This window comes from Vanellus vanellus (assembly GCF_965231255.1).
Source record: "Vanellus vanellus genome assembly, chromosome: 3".
NCBI classification, from domain to species: domain Eukaryota; kingdom Metazoa; phylum Chordata; class Aves; order Charadriiformes; family Charadriidae; genus Vanellus; species Vanellus vanellus.
The window spans coordinates 1,029,786-1,053,001 of record NC_138907.1 but is presented as its reverse complement, the minus strand read 5'-3'; the positions used below and the strand labels follow the sequence as shown (position 1 = coordinate 1,053,001).

Below are 23,216 nucleotides of genomic sequence, written 5' to 3'. Positions count from 1 at the left end.
AGGAGGACTTACATGATCGAGTCAGACAAGGGATGTAAACCCACGCCAGGATGGGAATCCAGATGCCGCTGCGGGACTGTGACGCTCTAAGCCAGCCCTGGGGCCGGGCTGTGCACCACGCAGACCTGGCGCTGACGCTCACTTTGCAGTTGTGGCTGATGATATGCGCTGCTCTGGAGCAGCACGTGTATCTCCGTCCGCGGTGACCTCGTGCCGCACGGTGGTGGGGGGGGGGACATCGTTTCCTTTGACGGGCGGGAGCGGTGAGCCTGCTGGCCTGAGCACGGGCTGCAGCCCCTCGCAGGGTCCTGCCTCTGCCAGCGGCGTCCAGCGAACTCCCAGAGGAGCGATCGGAGAGGGAGAGCTCAGGTGTTCATCTCTCCTGCCTCACCGTGTGCAGCCTTCCGCATCCCTTCTTTTTGGACACAGCTGCTGCGCGCTCGGCTGCTGCGGTGCCGTTTGTTCCAGGTTTGCGCCCTCAGCCTCGCCTCTCTGTTTACGTGCCCCAAATTTAAGGATCTCTCTTGTGTGTGCCTGTTTTCACAAGTGCATAGCAATAAATAAACCTTTGCCCGTACCGTAGTCTGCTGGGAACGAGATCCAAGACGGTAACGTAGACTCTCTCTGTGGCAGGTTTTTGGTAGCGCGTGCAGAGAGGGTGTTTTCTAGTTCCCGTGGGGATGCCACCTGTAATAGCTGCGCTGCACGCCTGACACCGAGGAGTGTGGTGAAGGACGAGCGCTGGCCCGTCCTGCAGGTCTTCAGTCGTCCTCTCTTCCCTCCCAGGTCCCCCACTCCACAGGATACTCGGCCTTAAAACTTTGCTACGGCACGCCGGGGGCGGCTGTCCTCTCCACGGCGTGTCCTCTGGGCAACAGGAGCAGGGCTACCCTGCTTGGGTGATGCCCTTATTCCTCTGGCCGTCCGCACTGCCGGCTCTGTTCCTCGGCCACATGTCTAGGTTTGTGTAAGGTGGCACAAGAGTAGCCTGCGTGGCCTCGGACGCGTCTGCGCCGGCCAACTAGAGCAGGCTGGGAGGTGGGCACGGGCCAGGCTGGGACGCTGTGCTCGGTTAGGTAGCCGGCACGCTTTCCACCTGGTTTTCCCCCTTGGGTTTCCGTCGTTGGGAAGTTGTTCCTCTGTGGAGTTGAGCAAGAATTACCGCTGGGATCCCGGATGACGTGGCAGGGCACTTCGGTGGCAGAAGACAAGCTCCTTTCCCCTTTTTCAAAACGCTAGCATTTCAAAAATTACTTCTCCAGGGTTTAGATTTTCACAGAACGCAATCGTAAAAAAATCCTTGTGCTGTGCAACAGGGGGGGAAAAAGGAAGGCAAAAATATTTAAGTGTGGCTTAGCAATATCCAGAGAATTAAAAAAAAAAAATAGTCGTCCTTACGATGATGATAAAATGTTGGCAGCTTTTGATAGCTTGTAAGAGCTTTTGGATAAATACTTCATAATCTTTCTATTAAATCCCAGAAAGCCCCATGAATTCTGCTTGCAAGAGAATTTCATTTTTTTAAAAAGTATATCCCAAAGCAAGTCTAAGATGAGTCGGGATGCTGCGGTTTGTTTCTGCTTGACGATCTCCAGACTCAACATTTTCTCTTTTCTTTTGCAGGCCGTGTACATGTTTTATGCTTTGGCAATTGTCTGCGATGATTTCTTTGTCCCTTCATTGGAAAAGATTTGCGAAGTAAGTATTAGAAGATGTTACTTAAGCTTGTGTGCCGCTCTAGCAGCCGTTCTCCCTGAGAGCCTCGGAGCGGGATGATAGCGTATCTACTATTGTCTTAGACCGTTCCTCGTGCTTCTTGTTTAGTTGCTCAACACCGCATGTGTGCGTTGGCTCAGCTTCACGTTCTCACTCGCAGGAGATGGGCTGGGGATCTGCCGGTGGGTAAACTTGGCTGACGCTCCCCCTTAAAGCTAGCAGTTGCTTCTCGAATGACAATTCCTATATGTGCATCGTACCACTTCCTGAAAATGGGGGCAATTGATAACATAGTGAAAAACACGTTGTCTAGAGCAGCGATTCCCAAACTCAGCCCCACGCTGTGGGCTCCCCGGCAGCGCTAGCTGCAGCGCGGGTTTCCAGGGAGTAAGCCCAGCAGAGCTTGTTAGCTTGTCCTGTGCTCTGCCGCTTGCCTCTGCCGTGCTCCCGCCTCTCCAGCTGAGAAATCGGATCTCCACCCTGAGATCGGATCCAGCCATCGGAGACTGCGAGAGGGTTGGGACCTTGTTCGTCGCCTGTGTAGGGAACAGCGCTTTGGTTCAGTTATGGCTTCAGGCACATCACTCGGTTCCCCTAGGACTTGGAAGATGATAACCTTTTATTTCTTGGCTTTGGTGTGGAAATATTGACCCATGAGGTGTTTCTGAGTTTCGTATACCATTAACTTAAAACTTAGAAACCTCCCAAGCATCAGGTGGGGAAAGAAAAAATGCACAAGAGCGTTTAGATGTGTTGGTATTTAAAAAAACAAACAAACAAACAAACAAACAAACAAACCAAAAAACAAACCCAAAAAACCACCGAGGGGTGGGAGAGATGCCGAGCTCTCAGCCGGCTGCCAGAGAGCTGGGTCCTGCCCCTGTGTGTGGTGCGAGCCCTGTGGGACCGGCGAGCTGTGCCTCCATCCTGCTCCCGCTGCCCGGCTGGTGAGGACCTGCATGCCACTGGTGTGTTCACGCCAGGGCTTACTGGTTCCCGGTGCAGCCGCCAACAGGGAGCGCTGCCTGGCCAGAGCAGGACTGCCCTGAGCAGACCCGCGCCAGGGATGGATTTGGCTTCTTGGATTTCGGTTAGAAATGAAGTCTTGGTTGAGGCTGAGGATGCTACAGATGCGCAGCACGCTCGCTTGCCCGGGGCCTTTCAGCTTTGCTTGTGCGGTGCCCAGCGCAGGAGTTCACAGGCTGACGGCTCACCAGGTGCTCCGGCCGTTCGCGCTGTGATAGCTGCTGTTGCCTTGTGTTTGTGTGTCTTTGCAGATGTCTCCTCAAAAGTACTAGGCCCTACCCTTAGCTGATAGAAATTAAGACCCCTGGCGATTTACCCCAGTAGAAATCATGGATCTTGTACCTTGCCTTCAAAGTCATGAGTTTCGTACCTTGTGTTGTGTTGGTATAAGCTGTAGAGCAGCAGGGACAGCTAGGGCAGCTGGAAAGAAGCTCTTGAACACTTCCAGCAGTTGCAAGGGACCCCGTCCCTCTTTCGCTAACGTTGGCGTGCTGAAATTTTAGAAGACAAGGGGTACGTTTTAGCCTAAATCAGCTCAGACAGCTACAGGGTGAAGGCAGAGCACGTGCCTGAAGTGACCGCGAGCCCTCTCCAATGTCAGTCTCGGGCAATGAAATCTTTGCATGTAGAAAATATGGTTTGGTCTTGCCAGTTAGACGTCTCTGTCAGCTGGAGGAGATGCCTGCCCATCTGCCGGGCAATAAGTGTCGCTCATCAGGGCTCGGGCTGTGCCTGGCCCTTGGAGGAGGTGTGGGAGACGGCAGGGGAAATCATTTGTGCTGACAGCTCTGATGGAAGTTGTCTCTAAACTAACCTGATATTTGGAGTCCAGCACCCTGCCGTACAAGCCTTTCTTGCATCATCCAAAAAAAAAAAGTCCCCAGGAAATTCGACTGTTTTAGTGCATAAGTATTCAGGTAACCGAAGGGCGACAACAGAGGGTGAGAGCTTCTGTCCTGCAAAGTTGCTGCACGCTCTGGGGCTGAATGTAGGGAAGGCCACCGCGAGGTTCAGGGGGAGGGAATGGAGACGACGATGCGGAAGCGGGGACAGAAGACGCTGGAGTTGTAGACATGCTGAGTTATTTAACCTCCCCTCTCCCGAGCAAGGGAACCCTTATAGAGGTACAAGTGTCAGAACTATGGTGCGATTTGTTCTTCTGACAAATTCTCAGAGGTGTTTGGGTTTGTACAGACGTTTGATGTCTAAAAACCGAGCACCCTCCCCGTGTGACCTTAACATAGTATTGACAAGCCCCTGGGTCGTAGAAGGCGACTTTCACTTGACCAGATGTTTACTTTTTCATTATTTGTTATCTTCTCAGTGGTACATAACTACTCATGCTTTAATGGTTCTGAACCAGTGTTGCCCAACACCACCAATAAAATAAGAAGATAGTAAAAAGTTTTACTCAATTGGGTGTGAAAGAGAACTTAGCGATAGAACGCTAGATAGCATACTTGTATTAAGAAGCTACTGTCCAGAAGAAAGATACCGTATCGTTAGAGATTATCAAAACGGGTCATATAAATGGATCGGAATTTTACTATTCCTATTGCTCCTACTTGTTTCTCTCCCAAAAAAGGTTTTTCTCACCCCATAGTTGACCTTTAGGGGCATTCAAGTCCTTTTAGTTGTGTATTTTTTGCATAATCAAGCAGTTCTGTAATTACATGATAGCAAGAGGAATACGCATTCCTGTTTCCTGATCCAACTGCTTTGGATTTTATCAGTCCAGAAGGGCTCGTCTTCAAAACATGCAGCTTTTCGTGGTTTGTCCTTGATGTTAGCGCTCAAGAATGCATGGGAAAAGGCTCGGGTCACTTCACAGAGGCCTCTCCGGCCTTTGGCGGTATCCCGTCTTGCCTGTTTTTCTAGCAAAGGGAAGGTTTTATCGCTGCCTGGTGACAGCAGATGCTGCCGCCATTGCTCGCACCACCCAATACACACCAACCCACAGAAAAACCCTATGAAATGAGTAGGCTGACTTGGAGAGCCGGGGCTGGAAGACCACCTGAGTCCTCCTCCATCACCTGATGAGTTAAGACCTGTAATGTTTTCAAGGGTCTTCACTTGTTTGTTAACTCACAAAAAACAATCACGAGAGAGAGGGAGGGGGGAGAGAGCTCCTTGGTAGGAGGTCGCGCTGGGTATGGCAGTACGCGTAGTGCGCTTAGCACGCCAACAACCCTAAATGGTAATGACTTGCTGCTGACCCAAGATCTACCATCAGTAATCCGACTACCACCTACTGCTGTATCCAGCCCGAAAGAATTCAAACCTCCTGCCTGAAGGCTTTTTTTTGGTCTTGGAGATCAACCAATAGTTATTCTACAGCCGCTCACAGTTCAGATGCGCTAATTGTAAAATAAATGCCCTTTTTCTGGCTTAGCTTCATCTAGTTTGGAAAGCGGTTGTCGAGTTAAACCAACAAGGCATTTGTGCTCCCAAATGTGCGTGTTGAGGTGAGAATTTGTTCCAGAACGCTTGCTATGGTAGACGTTCACATTCTGTCTTAGTTCAGATGTACTTACAATAAAGCGCTGATTTTCATTTGTTTTCTCAAACAGCTTGTACTTGCATTTGCAGAGCTACTCGCTGTTATTGGCGTTACGGAGTGTTTATATGACGCGACTAACGTCATACGGCAATTGCGAACATTTGTCTGCAAATACCAGAGAATACATTTGTGCCTCCTACATAGCGTGCTGTATTTTCTGCCCTATTGTATTAACTGAATCATCATATGCATTGCAATAAATTTTCTAGGAGCTGTCCTCGAGGGAACCTACTATAGCTTTAAATTAAAACATGCCCACAGAGAGTCAGCACAGCTGGTTTCTTTGGCTGATGGTCTTTTCGTTCAAAAGACACCATTGAGTTGCAGACTGACTATCGTAGGATGACTGCCTCGACATTTCCGTAGAGAATCCTGCAGAAGGAACTGGCCTTTGGGGATCGACGTCTGCTCCTATGAACTTCTTCCACAACAGTTTTAATCCTATTTAAGATCATTATCTATAAAGCTGTGTTTAATCAGGTTCCACGAGCTTTTATAGTAATGCAACGATGTCGTGGTGTCCTCCTTAAAGAGCATTCCCGGTCAGGGCACATCTTTTCCTTTTTCCTCGTCCCCGTAACGTTATGTACAAGATATTTTTTTTTAACACGTGTATGATCGATCAGTGGATAGAGTTACCTTCTCTTACGGACCTAGAATATCCTTCGCGGGATCTTCAATCCAGATAAGGCTGGTGGGAGGGAGGACTCCTGCAATCTTGTCTCGGTGAAAAGGTACTTTGGTGAGGATAAAGTTGCGGAGAAACCCTGCGGCGCTACAGAGGGAGGAGAAGGGCTTCCTCTGTCCTGCCGGGCCGGGCGTGCTGCGTCAAACAGCCGGTTCTGCCAGGGGAACGTGCCCACCACCCTGCCACCCTCAGCTGTCTTCCCCTTGCTCGTGCAGTGGCAGCCGCGGACTCGCAGGCGGGCGAGCAAGCCGGCTTTGTGTAGTGACAGCTCGGCGGTTCACGGCCGTATGGCGGGGGGTGGCTTTTTTTAGCTACTCATTAAACCACGGAAGGTGCCAGCAAGGCGTGTGGTCTTTAACAGCCTTGTCGCGTTTGCTGAACAGCGACTTGTGCAGATGGAGCAGTGGGAATGCAGAAAACAAAAAGGAAGTAATTAACCCAGTAAATCTTTGGAAACAGCGTACGCCGATGAAGTTGTCGTAGAGTAGTGGGTCCTTTCCCTTCCAGGAACCCCCGTTTTAGATAGTCCCTGGGCGCTGCTAGGGGAAGGCTGCAGGAGGTAAGTATCTTGATGGTGAGCCGTGTGAAAGGGGGTGAGGAGATGTTCAATGTCCAAGGCTGAAGGGATGGCAGGGAGGGTGGCTGGAGGTGGACCAAGCCTGAGCTCCAGCCCTGCCCTTTACCAAAGGCCAAAGTAGATGAGATAAGGTGTGTATTGTTGAGGTCACGGAGGAGACAAAGAGCTGTGACCGGTGAAACTGCCTCACTGTTGTCCAGAGTACCGCTCTTTCTCTCCTCTGTAAAGGGTGTCACAGCCACAACCTGCCCTCTCTACAAGGAGGTGCCACCTTAGGGAGCCAACGCCCGTGATGACGTTTTCCCCTATACTTAAAATTGATTAACATGAAACTTGATACGTATTGGCAGTTTCCCACTCTCGGTGGGCAGTTTAACGTTTCTAGTTGAATTCCTTCAGCCTCTCAGTGTTGTAATCAATGACTCTGATGTGTTTTTCTGCAGCGCTTGCATCTTAGCGAAGATGTGGCTGGGGCAACTTTCATGGCAGCGGGAAGCTCTGCTCCTGAGTTGTTTACATCTGTCATAGGTAACTAACCTGCTGCTGCTTCTTCAAACATCCGCGTTTCCCTGGCTGTTTTTCAGAGTTGAAATGGGGTTGCTAAAGCGCCTGTAATACTCGTTATAGTACTCGGCCCTTCCCTGGTGGGCACACGTAGGATGGATTGTGGGGAATCCTCCCTAGGTGAAGCAGCTCTGAAAAAGTGCCTCGATCCCACAGCAGGGCTGCCGTGGAAGTGGTTTGATCTGACCCCCCTCCAACCAAGGCCTGTAGGCAGGTCACCTTAACTGTCCGTTGGTCCACCTCGCCGTAGCGCGGCCGAACTGCACCGCGCTGAGCTCTGCACGTGCAGCCTTCTCCCCGTCTGCCACGCCGTCTCTGGGACGTGGCGTGAAAGGATGCCCCCCCCCGCCTCTTGGGTTGGTACCAAGGCGAACTCTTCGTGTCCTCGGTTGCAGGTTCTCTGCCGTCGCCCCCGCTCTGGTTAGTCTTCCAACACCGCTTCCCTCTGGGAAAGCCAGAGTGGGAAGGAGAAGAGGATTTGAAAGGCTTTCTCACAGAAACGAGTTGGTCAGAGCAGCACACTACCGAAGCAACTCTGTGCTTGTGGGAGGTGTGACCAAGGGATGCAACAGTCCTTAAGTGTGTGAAACCCGGGAAACTCATGTGGTCTTTCAGCAGCACTGAGCTAAGAGGGGAGTGCAGTCACCTGTTATAAAATGATACTGCGTGTGTGCTGCCTGGTGCCAGGGGAAGGTGTTCTGGCAGTTTCACCCATCCACGTCTCTGTTGGTAGGTGATCATCAGAGCAGCGGTTGGGAGGTTAAGGTGGGCTCTCCATCGCCGAGGAGAATTATTCTCAGCTTAGATGCTTCCTCTAGAAGATACTTCCATTTCAGTCACGGCTGTCAGATGCAGAGCACGAAGTAATTGGCAGAAAGCTGCGCGCTCTGCAGAGAGTTCCAATTACACAAACAAAGCCTCAAAATGGGGGAACTTAATATTGGACGGAGTTGGGGTTGTATTCCAGTTAAGGATAGTGCAGTAGCAGGGTGAAAATAAAACCCGATTCCTTCAGGCAGCTCAGAGAAGCTCTAACGGTCAGACGATTATCTTGCTGTGGTGTAATCCACCGGATACTGAGTGGCACTTGGTGGGTGACTGCTTCTGTGCAATGTGTTTCGGAGAAAAGGATAAAGTGGAAAAAAACATCTAAACTACGGCGGCCAGTTAAATACTGTTGGAACCTTAAAAGCAAGTGGTGAATTTAAACAGACTGACAGCTAGCAGGAGACGGAGTGTTATTTTTAGGCTGACTTCCTAAGGAAAGAATTTTGTGCAGTACCATGATGCGTGTGTCTGTCAGTTCGTCTCCCTCACCGTTAGCCTCATTGGCCAACTTTAACCAAATCTGACAGAAGAGCTCTGAAAAGAGCTTGTAATGTAGCCCCATAACTCATCCTGAGAGGCATGGTTCAGCTTGCAAGTAGCTAGTCACCAGGCAGCTCTGAATCGGCTCCAGCTCCAGCTTCTGCTTGCCTACTGAAGCCGGTGGGGATGAGAATATGGTGGAGAGAAGAATACTGGTGAGGGGATGTCTTATGGGAGATAGTTTCCTGCAGATTTATGTCATAGAATCATGGAATCATTTTGGTTGAAAGAGACCTTTAAGATCATCGAGTCCAACTGTTAACCTAGCGCTGCCAAGTCCACCATTAGACCACGTCCCTCAGCACCACCTCTGCCCGTCTTCTAAACACCTCCAGGGATGGCGACTCCACCACTGCCCTGGGCAGCCTGTGCCAGTGCTTTCATAACCCTTTCAGTGAAGAAATTTTTCCTAATATCCGTCCTAAACCTCCCCTGGCGCAACTTGAGGCCGTTTCCTCTTGTCCTATTGCTTGTTCCTCGGGAGAAGAGCCCGACCCCCCCTCGCTACCCCCTCCTTTCAGGGAGCTGTAGGGAGCGAGAAGGTCTGTGTCCCACCAGCTGCTCCCACAGAGCTGGCTGTCCTTTATGATTATGATTTTGGATCCTAAGAGCAGGAGGTTAGTGACTTAGACATGTCTAAAGTACTTGATTTTCATTAGATAATCTACCCCCTCAGAAAGCAAGTTCTGCCACCTTTATTCGCCCTCGTACCTCTCTCTGAAAGTTGCCCTATTAAATATGAGAAAAAATGGCAGAACTGGTACATGCCTTTAGATTCTTAATGGGGTGTGAGGTCTGCATTTTTTTTGTGGAAAAATTCTGCTCTTTCCAATTTACACAGCTTGCCTTAAACTTGTTTTTCAGGTGTTTTTATCACAAAAGGAGACGTAGGCGTTGGAACCATCGTAGGCTCGGCTGTATTTAACATTCTCTGTATTATTGGCGTGTGTGGGCTTTTTGCAGGACAGGTAAGAGCATTTAATGATTCCTAACAGTTCTTGCTTCATCCTGTGCCTCGGCTGTGCTGTGAAATCAGCTGCCAGGTTCACAACCTTGCCACAAATTTCTCTGGCTTTGTTCTTTTTAATAGGGTCCTACGCTATTCCTCTTGCGTTTTTGAAATGAAAAGCAGAACAGCGAATGTCAACTCAGGCGTTTTAAGCTGCCCAAGATATGTGGGTGGTCGGAGGAATGAAAGTTGGTTATTTAACACCTCCTCTTGGTAGCTATTGAAAAAACGCGTTGTGACGTTTGTATCTGGTTCTTTTAGACCAAAGGAACCAGGACACGTCTGTGCCTCTGGCCGGTAGAAGTGCCCTTCAGTGAGCCGTGCAAGATGCCTCCAAAAGAACGATGACGCTTCTGGAGCATCACAAAAGATGCTGCCTTTGTGCAAGATGCATGTGCTGAGCTGGCACAACATTGTTGGTGCCTGGCAGGACTTACGAAGTTGTATAAGAAAGATACAGTCTGCACTTGTAGTTTATCTCATTATTTATATCCAGAATCACAGAGTGGTTTACGTGGGAAGGGATCTCTGGAGGTGTCTGATGCAAAGCCCTCACCGCCTCGACCCCCGCCAGCTCAAAGCAAGGCTGATTTCAAAGCCAGACCAGGTTGCTCAGGGCCTTGTCCGGTCAGGTTTTGAATACTTCCAAGGATGCCCCAGCTTTTTTCCTCGCCAGCAGGAAGGCTAGATCCGTTCCTAGTATAAGTTCTGACTGTTTTCCAGCGTGTCAAACTACTTATGACAACACAAGCTATTCATCTGAAATTAAAGTAATTAAGCTGTGAGATCTGAGCTGCTGTCTGAATTGCAGACGTGATTGACTGTATAATTAAATATCTGAATCTGCATTCACCTCGGCACTTGCCGACATGCCCAGTATTTTTACAGTCTCATAAAACGTTATTGGAAATGTTACTGTGCAGACTTAGTTGTAAAGGGGAGAAGCAGGATAACATCATCAGCACAGGGCAACAGGATAACTAGCTCCGGGGGAGGAATTTAAGGGGCACAGCGGTACGACTTGGTCAGTATGAGAAAGCGTGCAGAGATTGGACTTCCCTGGGGAAGTTTGTAATCCAGTTTTATTTGCATTAGCAATGAGCTTTTTCAGGATGAAGGTGAACGTTTTCACTATGGGGAGGCTTCAGGAGAAGCCCAGAGCAGGATTTTTTAGCCACCTAAGCTGCCTTGATTTGCATGGGAGCAGGCATGGGGAAGCTACACATGCTCAATATGTTAGTGGTTCTACTGTAACTCTTACTGTGAAAGCCCAATTGATTCAGGCCAATTTTTAATGACCAAAGCTTTTCCAGGGCATGAAACTGCGTTCCCCAGAGATGTTCTCCTGTAATCAGTAGGACTTTTTGCTCAGATTGCTTGTTTCAAGCAAATTAAGACGATTAACTGTTTAGCACGATGGCAGAGGAGCTAATTCTTCTGATTTTTACTCTCCGCTGTACTGATTGCGTGCCTGGAACCTGCTAAAACACTAGCTACAAATCACAGCTCTCAGTGGAAAAGGTTTGCTAGAGTTTGGGGGTTGATGGAGAACGTCAGTCTTCTCAAGAGACCATTTACAGCGGGAGATGTTTGTTTATGAAGGGTATACCACAGTGGAACTGCTCTCCTAACTGCCTTCAGCCTTCCACGTGTGGTAGCTTTCAGAAGTTCAAGGGGGAGGCTGGCTGCTGCAAGTCATCCTAAGCATGTTCTGCAAGTCTCTTTCAAGCCAAGAACGGAGATTTGGACTGATTTGTCCCAGCTTTGTTTTCCCCGAGTTTGCTAGTGATGTGCCTGTGCTTTCATCAAGTCACTTAACCTCTGTTTGCTGCAGTTTAACCCGCAGAGGGTGGGTGAGACTGGAATGATTGATGTTGCTGTGTGGAATCATGGTTTAAATGAGCAAATAGGAAACCTCAGATTAAATAATTCAAATATTCGAGATAAAACTCTGGTTTGGTTTGTGCTTTTCATTTTTCCCCGCTCCCACCCTTCGCAAAAAAAGGCATTCGCTTTTACTGGTGTGATTCATCTTTCTGTTCTGTGTTAGCGTTAATAGGCGTTTGCTTTTATTATCAATAATGTCTATAGATACACTGACACAGGTGCGAAATTTGGTCGGCAGTTGGATTTCAGTTCTGCTGGGGACGTGGATCTCGGTTTTGAGCGGCCTTGTGAGGGGCCAGGTGAGCCCGCAGGCAACCGTGGGTCTCAGCTGCTCGCTGTGCTCCAGCTCGCTTAGAGCCGCCTTTTCTCGTCTGAGCTCAGGCCTGCGGAGTCGGCAGCCGGACTCCTCCGATCTTGAGATGAGACCAGTGAGTCAAGGGGCAGGGATTTACCAGCCAAACTTTGCTGTCTTGTGAACCTCCCCCGAGGCTGGTCGGGACAGAGACCTGTTTTCTGGGATTCCTGCCCTGGGAAGTGATGTTCAGGCATCTCAGTCGGAGGCTGGAAGGCTTTCGGGTTTGTCAGGTGGGAAGACAGAAGCAGAGGATTAAGCCTGCACCTGTGGCGATTTCAACTCGATGATGCTCATGATGTGGCCTTCGTGTTCATCAAACCCCCGGCGTTAAATGCTCTGCTGCTGATTGCCGGGGTGGGCAAGAAGGGTTGAGACTCTGGTCCCCCTCTGTCTGTTTTACGCGAGGGATGCCTCTGGCCGGAGAGGGGACAATTTCAAGGTGGTCGCACCGCTGATTTCCGCGAGGGTGATTGCGGAGGTGGCGGAGGCAATGTCACCCTTGCTTTCCCGTAGGACCCGCCAGCGGTAGCAACAGTGTTCCGGTGGGAGCCTTTATACGAGGGCAGTTTGCAGCTGCAGTTATGGTAGCGTGCTGGCATCCCGCGAGCCGGTCGGTACCCGGCGGCACGAGCTGCTGTTGGGCCGCTGGGTGGGTTGGAGGTACCGTCAGTCCGGGAGGTGGACGGAGAGCAGCACGGGCAGCGGCGCTCAGTAAGCCGCAATTCCGTGGCGGGGCTGCTTCATCCCCTCCTGGGGTGCTCAGCTCGCAGCTGGGGGAGGAAATGTCTCTGTGCTGGAGATTACGGGGCAGCTGCCTGGCGGCAGAGCGCTTGGGAGTACTGTATTGCCCACGGGTTGGGAAACCCAGAACTAAAGCCTGCAGTGGAATTCTGCAGCATTTCCGTAAGAACTCTTTTACTTTTGCAGAACTGTTTGGTATCGTGAGAAAGCCCTTTTTTTGTTTGTTTGGTTGGTTTTTTTGACTGGTAAAAGGTTGCATTAAAAAATACTGCCCAGCTCTCCCCAGTATGTTTTATTTTTAAATTAGGTTGTAATATGTATGTGCCTGTATCGCGTGTATTATTCTTTGGCTTGAGAAAATACTGGGTTTGGCTACATGCACCTTGTTTAAAAAAAGAAACAAACCCACAGCCCCAAAAAGCTGTTACGCATTTACGTGAGCACCAACTCTTGGTTGATTATTTTTCTAAGCCTTTAATGGCTGGTAAGCGCACGCTTCTCAGAATAAATGAGAATAGACATCCCACTGCTGGAACAGGAGATGGAAAGTATGATGCCCACACCTCTATATGATACTATACACCTAAAAACTGCATTAAAAGAGCATTGTTAGGGTTGAGAGTCAAACACTGAGAAGTTAGAAAATAGCAGCGTTAAGGTTCCTTGTGCAACCTTAATTTGCCCCCCCTGGTGTGTATGCATTATTATCCAGTCTTTAATTGCAGGATCCCATGCTGGTTTCTCCACAGGGTCCCTGCCTCCCTTAGTGCACAGAATGGACTTTGCCCACTTAATGAGCAGCTATTCATTATTTTGTTTTCTCTTCATTGTTCAGCGTGTGCCCTTCTGCCTTATTTACCGGGCTCTATTCAAGCCCTGTTACAGAGGCAGAATTATTAATTTCCTCTTGAACTTCTGCCGATCTCATCGTTATTGTATCTGAGCGGTTGATGAACAATTAATTAATTTCCCCCAAACCTCTGCGAGATGAAGGGATGTTTTAAAGATGGGGAAACAAAGCACAGAGAGATTAAATACAAAAGAATAACTTGTCATTTTAGGGGCCAATTAGAGCTGGCACGGGCCTTTTTTTTCCCCCTGAATGTGCGGTGTCCTGTGGCATGTTCCCCGTTCGGAGGGCAGCTCAGCTCCCTCTGGCTCCAGACGCCGCTCCCACTGCTCCTGCTGCTCCACCTCAGCATTGCACTAGGGCTGTCCTTGCTGGGCTGACCTTGGTTTAAGTGGCCATCTCAAGGTCCATACAGCCCAGCTCTCCTTGGCGGCATTCAGCTGCTTCAGCCACCTGAGCCCCGTTGCTTCTGCTGGGTCCCAGCTCGTGGGCCACCTTCTGTAAGGGAACGCGCAACACACCTCTGTCACGAGCCCTGGCTTTATCCCTGGGACCGTTCTTGACCTGAATCAAGCAACTGGCTTAACGACCTCATCTCCTGACATTAATGCTTGCTTTTGCTAGCCTGATGCTGTTCCTTCTAAGCACCCAGACGCTCCAGGCTTCTTTCCATTTGATCGGTCTCCTAGCGCCTACCCCACCCCTACCCCACCCCTATTTCTTGAGGCCCGAGAGAAAAGCTTTCTCCGGACAGATTTTCCCCCAGCATCGTGGATCTACCCCATAGCTGTCTCTCAAGCCTCCAGCTTTCCCCCAGACCCACCATGGTCTAGATCCCTTCTCCTCTCCTCTGCTCCGTGGCTCTTTGACCTGCATCCCCCCGGCTAACTTTATCCGTGCCAGGGAGGCACCTTTGAAGGTACAGGAGGCTGCTCTAGAGCCAGGGCAATCGCGTTTTTCACCGTTTTCATCTCCTCTGCCAGCTGCAGACTCGGTGCGTACCCCACGGGCGGTTGGTGCTGGAGCACTTGCGACCCATCTGCCCTTACCCTGCCCGCGGCTAGAGGACCCCACCACCCCTGGTTTGCAATGCCAGCGCAGTCGCAGCCCCCGCGAGAGGCTTCCTTCGGGGCGCATCTCTGAAGTCACTAAAAGGCCTATAACACGGTTCCCTCACCCAGCATGGCAAGTCTAAAATAGGAAGCCCCCCTCATCCCCCCCTCCATGCCCACACGCTCTCCTTGCTCCAAACGCCCAGCAGGTCTCGGGCTACGCCGCATCTCGGTTCAACGCGCTCCTGCGGTGCTCGTCGCCTCTGCCTTTGGAGTAGGAGGCTTCCCCATCCATGCTGGGAGCCTGCTGGAAACGGGCGTGAAGAGCCACGGAGGTCTCGGCCACCCTGCCTGCGGTCACCAGCTCGGATTTTGCTGGTCCGTGGCTGAGCGCTGCCTGTCTCTTGCCCGGGCTCACGTGGGAAGATGCTGCTGGGAACTGGTGCTGTGGGAAGGGGCAAAGCGCTTAATGCTTGGCAGTCAGTCTGAAGTGGCATGGGAGCGGGCTGCCAGAAGCCCTCAGGCAAGGCAGTAATTAGCTTCCACTGCGTTTCTTTATTTATGTACTTAATTTTGACGTTTTAAGGAATTTACCACCTTGGTAGCTAGAGCCCCGGTCCTGCAAGCGCTCGCAGCCGAGCGGCTTTCTGCGGACGGAGCTGCTTGCGGGGTGGGTGTCTAAAAGCCACCCAACGTGTTTATTCCCTCCCCTGTTGCGCCTCACTTCAGGGTTTCCAAATAACTGCGGTAGTGTTGTAATGCTCCTGAAGAGCTGCTCTTGTGCTAAAAAGCAGTTGGTGTAGATGAAAATCAGCTTTAATGTATCATTGTGCTCCTTTTTTTCTTTGTGGCCCAGCCAGAAAGGACCTAGTTGGGCTGGAAGGCGGACTGGTGTGAATAACGGCAGCAGCTTGGGGACATTAACCACGTGGCATCCTGCGCCAGCCCAGGGCTGAAGTTGCGTATGTTACAAACTCCCGGGAAGGATTAACAAATGCAAGCAAGCAAAATTGCTTTAAACAACCGTAGAGACATGTCTGTTGGTGTCAAGTATTATAAAACCCTTGGCTGCCTTGTTTGGTTTTAAACAGTGCTGAAAATTTGAAAAAGTTTCAAATCCGGTATAAGTCAGAGACACCTCTGCCCATCAGACCCTTGAGAGTTGGTGGGTTTCTTACTAATTTGAAAACCAAGGTGGTTCTAGATTATAGAAAAAAATATTTGTACCGTGGTTTGTTACTAAGAAGTAGAAATGTGTGTTTCAGTAGCCTGGAAGTGACTTGATTTTCTCTTCCAATTAGTGTTTATGACGCTCTGTGGATCACCAGTGAGGACTCTGGACTGGAGGGATTTTTTTTATTTTTTTTTCCATTTCTGTCTCCTCTCACTGATACAAGCGATGAAATCTCCTGAGGTCTTTATCCTCGGCGCAGGGGGACCAGTTTTCAAAAAGTGACGATCGGTGCAGGCTGCCTACGGTTTTGCTGGCCAAACCAAAACCACCTGGAAAGGTGGTGGATTTTCTAAACTAGCATCCACGCTCTGAAAATCAGTTCTCTTTTTAAAATATCTTAAACTGGGCCTCTGGAAGCTGAAGAACTCAACCTCTGATGCATTTTGAAATCTTCGACCGAGGCACATTTAGAGAGGTAAAGTTTACCCTTGTGGCTGGCTGAGTGCCGCCCGCTTGGCTGTGGCAGGGAGCCACACTTTTCCTTCTTTCTTCTTCCATCCTGTTACCGGAATCACGGAGTTTCAGAGTTGGAAGGGACCTCTAGAGATCATCTAGTCCAACTCCCCAGTATGGGGCTGATGTCTTACATGCACGCACGCCCCGAGGAAGCTTTGCCTTATTTTGTCTAGGCAGTAGGTGCAACTTACAAGCCATAGATGGTTTTCGTATACGGGAGTATATTAAGAACTGTCCTCATTCCCCAAATGCTGATGTCCTGCAGGTTGGATGTGTCTGTAGCTGTTTCCTCGGTTGTCTGCATGCCTGCGACACTGGTGGAGATCCTTTCAATCGTACAGCTGAGTCGTGTAACCCAAACATTGTTTATTTAGCTGCTGCGGCCGTTTTGCTTTCTACTGGCAAAGAGAGGGAATGGGAAAGTGCGAGAGTGCTGCAAGAGATGAAATGGTAGCAGATGCGGCCCTTCAAACCTAAGAGCAGCGACGTTTCACGGGGGCGCGTGCTGGATAGCGGGGGAGGGACACAGGCATGGAGTCTGCTCTCTGCGTCGTGATAGATGGTGGTAGGCTTTTTCCACGATTGCCAACCCGACTGCGCGTGGGGAGACGGACCTTAGCTCAGGGCCCCCTCCAAGCCTCAGTCTCTCTGTCCTGTCTTCTCCGACTTCCGTGTTCGTGCTTCACAAATTCTCCCCCCCCTTCCACTGCCCTCTCGTCATGCTTGGCGGCAAGGATGTGGGATTCTCGGAAGCGGTCAGTGCTTGCTTAATTCAGCTCTCGTTCAGGCCAGCACAAGCAGAGTTTGCTCAGTTTTGAAAACTCCTCCGTCCAGATTCTTGTCTTTCCTGCAGCTCCGCTGCGCTCTCCTGCGTGTCATCCGGTCCTCCTCTGTCCTCATCCGGCGCTAAACTGCAGCGGTTTGCGGTGTTGCAGAAGAGGATAAGGGATGAGAAGAGGGTAGTGACAAGTGCTTAAGTGCAAGCAGCATAACCGTGACTTGCAAGTCACTCCAGCATTAAGCGGTAATTTTTAATCTGCATAGCTTGATTTTTTTAATTACCATTTAACTGCTGTGTTCTTCATTTGAGCTCTAGTTTCTCTGTTTCACCTTTCCCCAGAACAAGACGGGCTGCTCTGGGTGGAGCAGGGGACGGTGAATGCTGGGTCCTGCCAGAGACGTTCTTGTTTCTTTAGAGTCTCTTCCAGTTATTTCTTCTCTCAGGGGGTCTCGTTGGTGGCCGGGCGTCATTCCTCAGTACGCTTGAGTAAAAAAGGACCACCCTGACGGTCTGACCTGCCTCCTTATTCTTTTAGCTGAGGAAATAAACTCTCCTCTGTCCAAGTCACAGGAAACCCTCGCGTAAGCGGGGCATGCCTCTCAGGGTCGTCCGCTGGTGCGCGCTCAGTTTTATGTCAGTGGGAAAATATACCTAAGAAATAGGTGTCACAAACAGCAAAGAGCCGAGACAAGGAAACTGAACAGAGACTTAGTAACCAGGTAGAACATGGGTTATCGAGGAGACTGGGACTTTTGTAATCTATTTTTAAACTAGTTCTGTCATGCGTCTTAATCTTTTAAGCTTTAATTTCATGGACAAGTAGTTCAGACTGGAGTCGTTACTGACCTTTGGCTTCACCATTGCGTTCATGAGCTTTTCTTTCTTTCTTCTGGATTGTGGAGGAGTTTGGGGAGGGGAGAGTCGGAATGTTGGGTTTTTTTCTTCGTTGGTCTGTGACCATCGGTGGAAAACATGTAGAAACTGTGGAGGAGTAGTTTAAGGAGGACTTAATGCCGACCGTTGGGACTGTACGCTGCGCTTGTAGTCTGGGAGCCAGTGGTTTTTTGTGCTGGCAACATTTCCTAGTGACTGTGAGCCTGGTCTTTCACTGATAAAAGTGTGTTGCAGACTTGAAAGCAAGACAGGGGCAGAATAATAAGCCAGACAAGGGTCCAGCACTGAGACTTTCCCAGAAGACAGAATTTGTCCCAGAAGTCAAGGCTGCGGTCCTGATGGGAACGAAACACAGAGCTGCTGGCATGGTCGTGATAGGATGAGAGGGAATGGCTTTAAACTGGAAGAGGGCAGATTTAGATTAAATATGAGGAAGAAATTTTTCACTCTGAGGGTGGTGAGGCACTGGCACTGGTCACCCAGAGAGGCTGTGGCTGCCCCATCCCTGGAGGCGTTCAAGGCCAGGTTGGATGGGGCTTGGAGCAACCTGGGCTGGGGGGAGGTGTCCCTGCCCGGGGCAGGGGGGGTGGGAACTGGGTGATCTTCAAGCTCCCTTCCAGCCTAAACCGTTCTATGATTCTATGTGTACGTGAAACTCCAAGTATCAGAAGAGCAGAGGGAGGATGCCGGCGGTGTCGTTCCCACTGTGCTGCAGGGAGTCGGGCAGTCGGTGAGCAGCTTAGACTGCAGAAGGGGCAGGAGGATAGCAATGGAGTTTCAGGGCAGAGAGGCATCAGTTAAGATAGAGGTGCTGCCCCAGGGTCCTCGAAGTTGAGAGGCTGCAGCCTTTCTGTACGCCCTAGTGAAGTCCTCGTGCACCCCCAGGATAAGGAGGGTGCTCCCAGCTGCAGGGCAGCGGCAGGCTACCTGCTGCCTCGGCTCCTTCCCTGCCGCCCTCTGGGCAGGCAGCTCAACAGGCTGCTCGGCCTCTAGCATCCCTCCTCCTGTTTTGTCAGAGCAGTTGAGAAGGATGTTCACCCACTGTAAAAGCGGCAGATCGCCGCTTTTCCCTGGTGTTTTCCTCCTGGGATGTTTGGCACTGGCAGACAACAGAGCGACTCTGAGCGATAAAGCAAATTGCGTTCCTTTCCAGCTCCCCCCTTAACGCAAGTGGTGTTATCCTGGGAATCTGAGACTTGCGGATTTATAGCAAATTTGTAGCCCTTGTGCGAGCAAACATGGTTTGTGTTAACCGCACAGTCCTTTTGTTAACCAGAAAACACTGAAGGTGACTTTGTCCTGTCTGTGAACGTCCTGCCTAGTCTCCACGGTGCTGCTACATAGCATCAACCTGTGCGTGGTGAGTACGCGCTGTCAGCGGTACCCATCACCCCATAACCCTTTTGGTTTCCTTCTGGAGAGGTCTGACAAGCTCTTCATTCCTGAAGTAACTTCATTTCCCAGTAGCAGGCCGGCAGCCTGCGTGAAATCGGTATTCCTGCAGCGGGCGCCAGTTTAGCGAAGTGGCTGATAAGTGCTTGGCTTGAAGCAGGGCCGCTTGCATCCTTTCTGTCCGGCGAGGCGTGCAAGCCTCGACTCCGTGGTGTCAGGGGCCCGGCATCTGCCTCAAAGTCCAACCAGAAACCCCACGGTGAGGTCAGTGAGACCTACTGATGATTATTTTTATTTTTTTTTCCCTGAAAAGGTCCTTGTTGCTGCTGTTGTAGCACCTGGCAGCCTCAGTTGCGGATTAAAACTCCGTGGTAGTGCGCGTTACGCAAATACAGAGCCGAACATAGCTCTTGGGCCTGAAAGCTGATGATCAGATTGTATGACGGGAGACAACAGGAAGGACTGAGCTGGCAGACGGGAAAGCACAAGGGAATAGTGATGGCCCAGCAGTGTGGACGCAGCTGCTTAACGCGTAATGGTTTATGGGCTGTGCGGGCACAGGGAGGGCCGGACATTGGTGAGGTGTTTATAGGAAGCTCCTCTCAGGCCCAGGGACAACATGATGGTACTGATAGAAAACCGCCTTTTGCTTCAGGAAGATGTGATGGGGACCGGTGTAATGGGCAGACCGGGTACCAGGATTGCTGTTTGGATGGTGAATGGTCCAGGACGGGTCTGGCCATCACAGAAGTTGCTATGATTTTTTTATATTAGCATTTCAAAACCCTTCTTCACCAGGTTACATTCAGCAGTACAATACAGATAGGGGAGGCAATCAGAAGAGTTGAAAATGGCTTCTTATCAGCATCAAAACGCATCTAGTTCCTGATCACCACTGAACACCATCACCATTTGAGGTCAGGTTTTCTGTGTCAAAATTCACACGCAGGTCAATACTGTGGACTTACCGTTGGTAGGATTTTTTCTTAAATCATTTGTAGTGTAAAAGCAACAGAAATCGCAAAAACTTGTTTTTATGCCTGACAAGGACTGGCCAGTCTGAGGAGACTGGGAAGGGTTTACCCTGGACACACTTCTTCCTGTGCCGTGTCTACAGCTGTCCTTGAATTCTGCTGCGAATCCTGCACAGAATTGCCCGCAGTCCTGGAGCCGTCTGCAAACGCAGGTCTTTGGGGTCCTGCTGCCTTGCCTCTGCGGGAATCTGAGCTAAAAAGACACGCTGATCTGAATAACTCGCGGACAATTATGAGTACCAATCGAGCGGGGAAATATTTTTGGCTTTGTCCTGAGGTTTGGAGAGTGTCCACTGTTTCCATTCTGAGAATGTCACAGAGACGGATTGCTGCTGCAGTAATGAAAATATCAAGAGCTGCTTAAAAAAGCAAATATTCTTGGGGAAATAATGAGAATAAATTGAGTTGGTCCACAATGTGCGCACCGGGAGCCAGAGTGACGGTTGAACTCTGCAAAGAATGGCTAACCAGGGGTAAAATTAGGGGGCGGGTAATTGGAAGGAAGCTTCCCTCCCAGTTAGTCTATTAGATCAGCGCTGCTCGGCGATTACTGGCTTAGAGACACGTGTATTTTAAGGCCTGGATTTTTCTCGCCCCGACCCCTGCTCATATTTTATGTTTCCCTTCAGTTCACTTGGGAGGGGTGGTTAGTATTCGTCCAAGCCCCCAGCAAGCCCGAGTGTCGCATTGCGGGACTGTGGTGCCTTTGCCAGGAGGTACCCCGTGAAGATTATGGTCAGGGGACTGAGCTGGATACTCGTAGTGTCCTGGGACGTTGGGACGGCCGTGACCCCAGCACGTCAGCTGTGGGGAGACATCACCGTGGGGTATAGAAGGCAGCATCTCCGTCTGCTCCCTAGCGTTTGGTCCAGGGCATCCTACTGTGCTGTCAGCCCCAGCACAGGAGCCTTCAGCTGACGTCGACCGCCTGAGACGGCTTTCCAGGGAGGCTGCACAGGTGGCAGTGGCTTTCCGTGCAGGAATCTGTCCAAAATTTCAGCTGTTGCAGGGTGGTTCAGCATGCTAGGAGGGGACGTGGGACCGGGGACTCCTGCCGTGCTGTCATGAGATGATCACTCGTGCGTTGGCCTGGCCGCTTGGCAGCCAGTCTCGCCTGCCCTTCACCTGCGCGGTGGGGCCGTCCCGGCTGGAGCAGGAGGCTGCTCCAGACGGCGGGGAGAGCTTTCCCTTTGCTGCGGTTTCTCCTGCCTCTGCAGCTCTCAGATCCCAGCTCCTCACGGAACGTGCTTGGACCTCGCTCTCACCGGTGTTTCTGTTCCCTCCAGGGGTCGTGAGGTGGGCATAAGTGCGACGTTCGTGTCTTACAGGTTCATGTCTGGGCCTGGCAGATGATCGCTGGGTAAGCAGCAAGGGGGAAGAGTATACCCTGTGACCTCTGCTGTATTTGATTTGCAGCTAAGGATTATTAGCTTCTGATTGACAGATTTGCTCATCGCAGGTAGGATATAATAGTGCCTAAAACAAGGGAAGTTTTATGAAAATTAACGTGCAGGTCCTGATGGTCAGGCAGTTCCTCTCTTTGTAAACGCTGCTGGAAAATGGCCATAATTCTCTTAAGAAATTCCTTCCTGCCTTGTATCTTCATTACAGTCGCTGTACGACTGATACGCTTAACACCAAGAGAGAGGGAAAGCGTGTGCAGAATACTAAACACGCAGATGCTGTTTCCCACCTTCTGTTTGGTCGTGACCTTTCAAACAGCGCGAAGTCTGCAGCCTCTGGATCACAGACGTCACCTTTAGCACTCCCTTCGCTGTTTTCCCTGGCGGCCGAACACTGCCAGGTGCTGGGAGCTGCCTTGCGACGACGGGGAGTACCTGCCTCTGCCGTGCCGGCGTCCCCGAGGGGCTGCCTCCGGAGCAGAAACACTGCCGTCCCTGCCGGCAGGATTTGTCTTCTCCGGTGACAGGAAGGATCGCGAGCCCGGTTTGAGGAACATTTTAATGAGCAGGTGCGGGAGATTTGGTTGAGAAGAAACGACGTCAGAGAAGGTGTGAAATGCATTGGGAGAGTATCCCCGAAAGGCCCATCGTGCGGAAGGATGTGGCCAGAAGGCAGACTTCAGACATGAACGAGGGCTGCAGCCGGGGAGAAGTAATTGAGATGCCAGGAAAAAGGTCCCACTGGTGAGTGCTGGGAGCCTCGTGTTGGGCAGCATCTGAGATCCTGCTGGACCTGCTTAGCCGGTTCTGTGTCTGAATTACGGAGCGGGTCAAAGTGCCGCCAGGAACTCACCACCCTCTAAGCTGTACCAGGTCCTGGCTTTGGGATTTCTAGTCCATGCTTCTTAGCTCAGGCACAACCCTGTGCTTTGCTGGGGAAAATGAGACCTCCAGGTACTACAGGGCAGGTTCATGAATGGTTTGCAGCGGCAAACAGAACAAGTGGATGCTGGTAAGCTGGTTAGCACTAGGGCAAAAAAAGACCTAAACAGAGAGAAAATCTGTCAAAACAGAGTTGCATGCGAACAAGGTGGGTATGAGTGAGAAATGAACGCAGTGCAGCAGCTCAGTCGGTGTGTATCTGTGACAGTTGTGAGTCCCTCATTTCTGAAGGATTACAGCCCCATGCAGTCCCACGTGCAATTATTCTCCAGTGCTGCTGCTGGGTAAAAAAAACCCTCTTTTATCTCCTGTACAAGGAAGGGAGAGTGCTTAATTAATTCATCCGAGCTTAGGCCATAGGGCTGGGGGCAGAACGAGGACCGCATTGCTTCAGTCCCAGGTGAACAGCTCACCCCCCAGGCTAGCTCTCTTCTTTAGTATAACATACGTGGATACGTCTCCCAGGAACCCTGCAGAGGCTCTGCAGTGGCTTCTTGCTGAAAGTCATAAATGGATCTACAGCCTAATTTAATATAGAGATGAATACAAATAAGGCGGTGTCACTCTCACATTAATACGTGATGCTTCATTGATATCACGACCGGCAGGGATGGACAGGCAGGTGTCAGGATCCTTGTAATTACCTGAGCTGAGCAAGGAGTTCTTAAAATAATAAATGGCAAAGTT

General features: G+C 50.5%; 1 protein-coding gene across 1 annotated transcript in view; it reads left to right on the top strand.

The window, feature by feature from the left end:
* SLC24A3 (solute carrier family 24 member 3) overlaps nucleotides 1-23,216 on the top strand; it is a gene marked incomplete at both ends in the record, with an annotated part of 161,261 nt that overhangs the window by 99,609 nt on the left and 38,436 nt on the right. Inside the window, 3 exons of the mRNA XM_082480186.1 lie at nucleotides 1,624-1,698; nucleotides 7,011-7,095; nucleotides 9,364-9,467. Coding sequence (XP_082336312.1) covers nucleotides 1,624-1,698; nucleotides 7,011-7,095; nucleotides 9,364-9,467 — 264 coding nt within the window. The remainder of the gene's footprint in view (nucleotides 1-1,623; nucleotides 1,699-7,010; nucleotides 7,096-9,363; nucleotides 9,468-23,216) is intronic.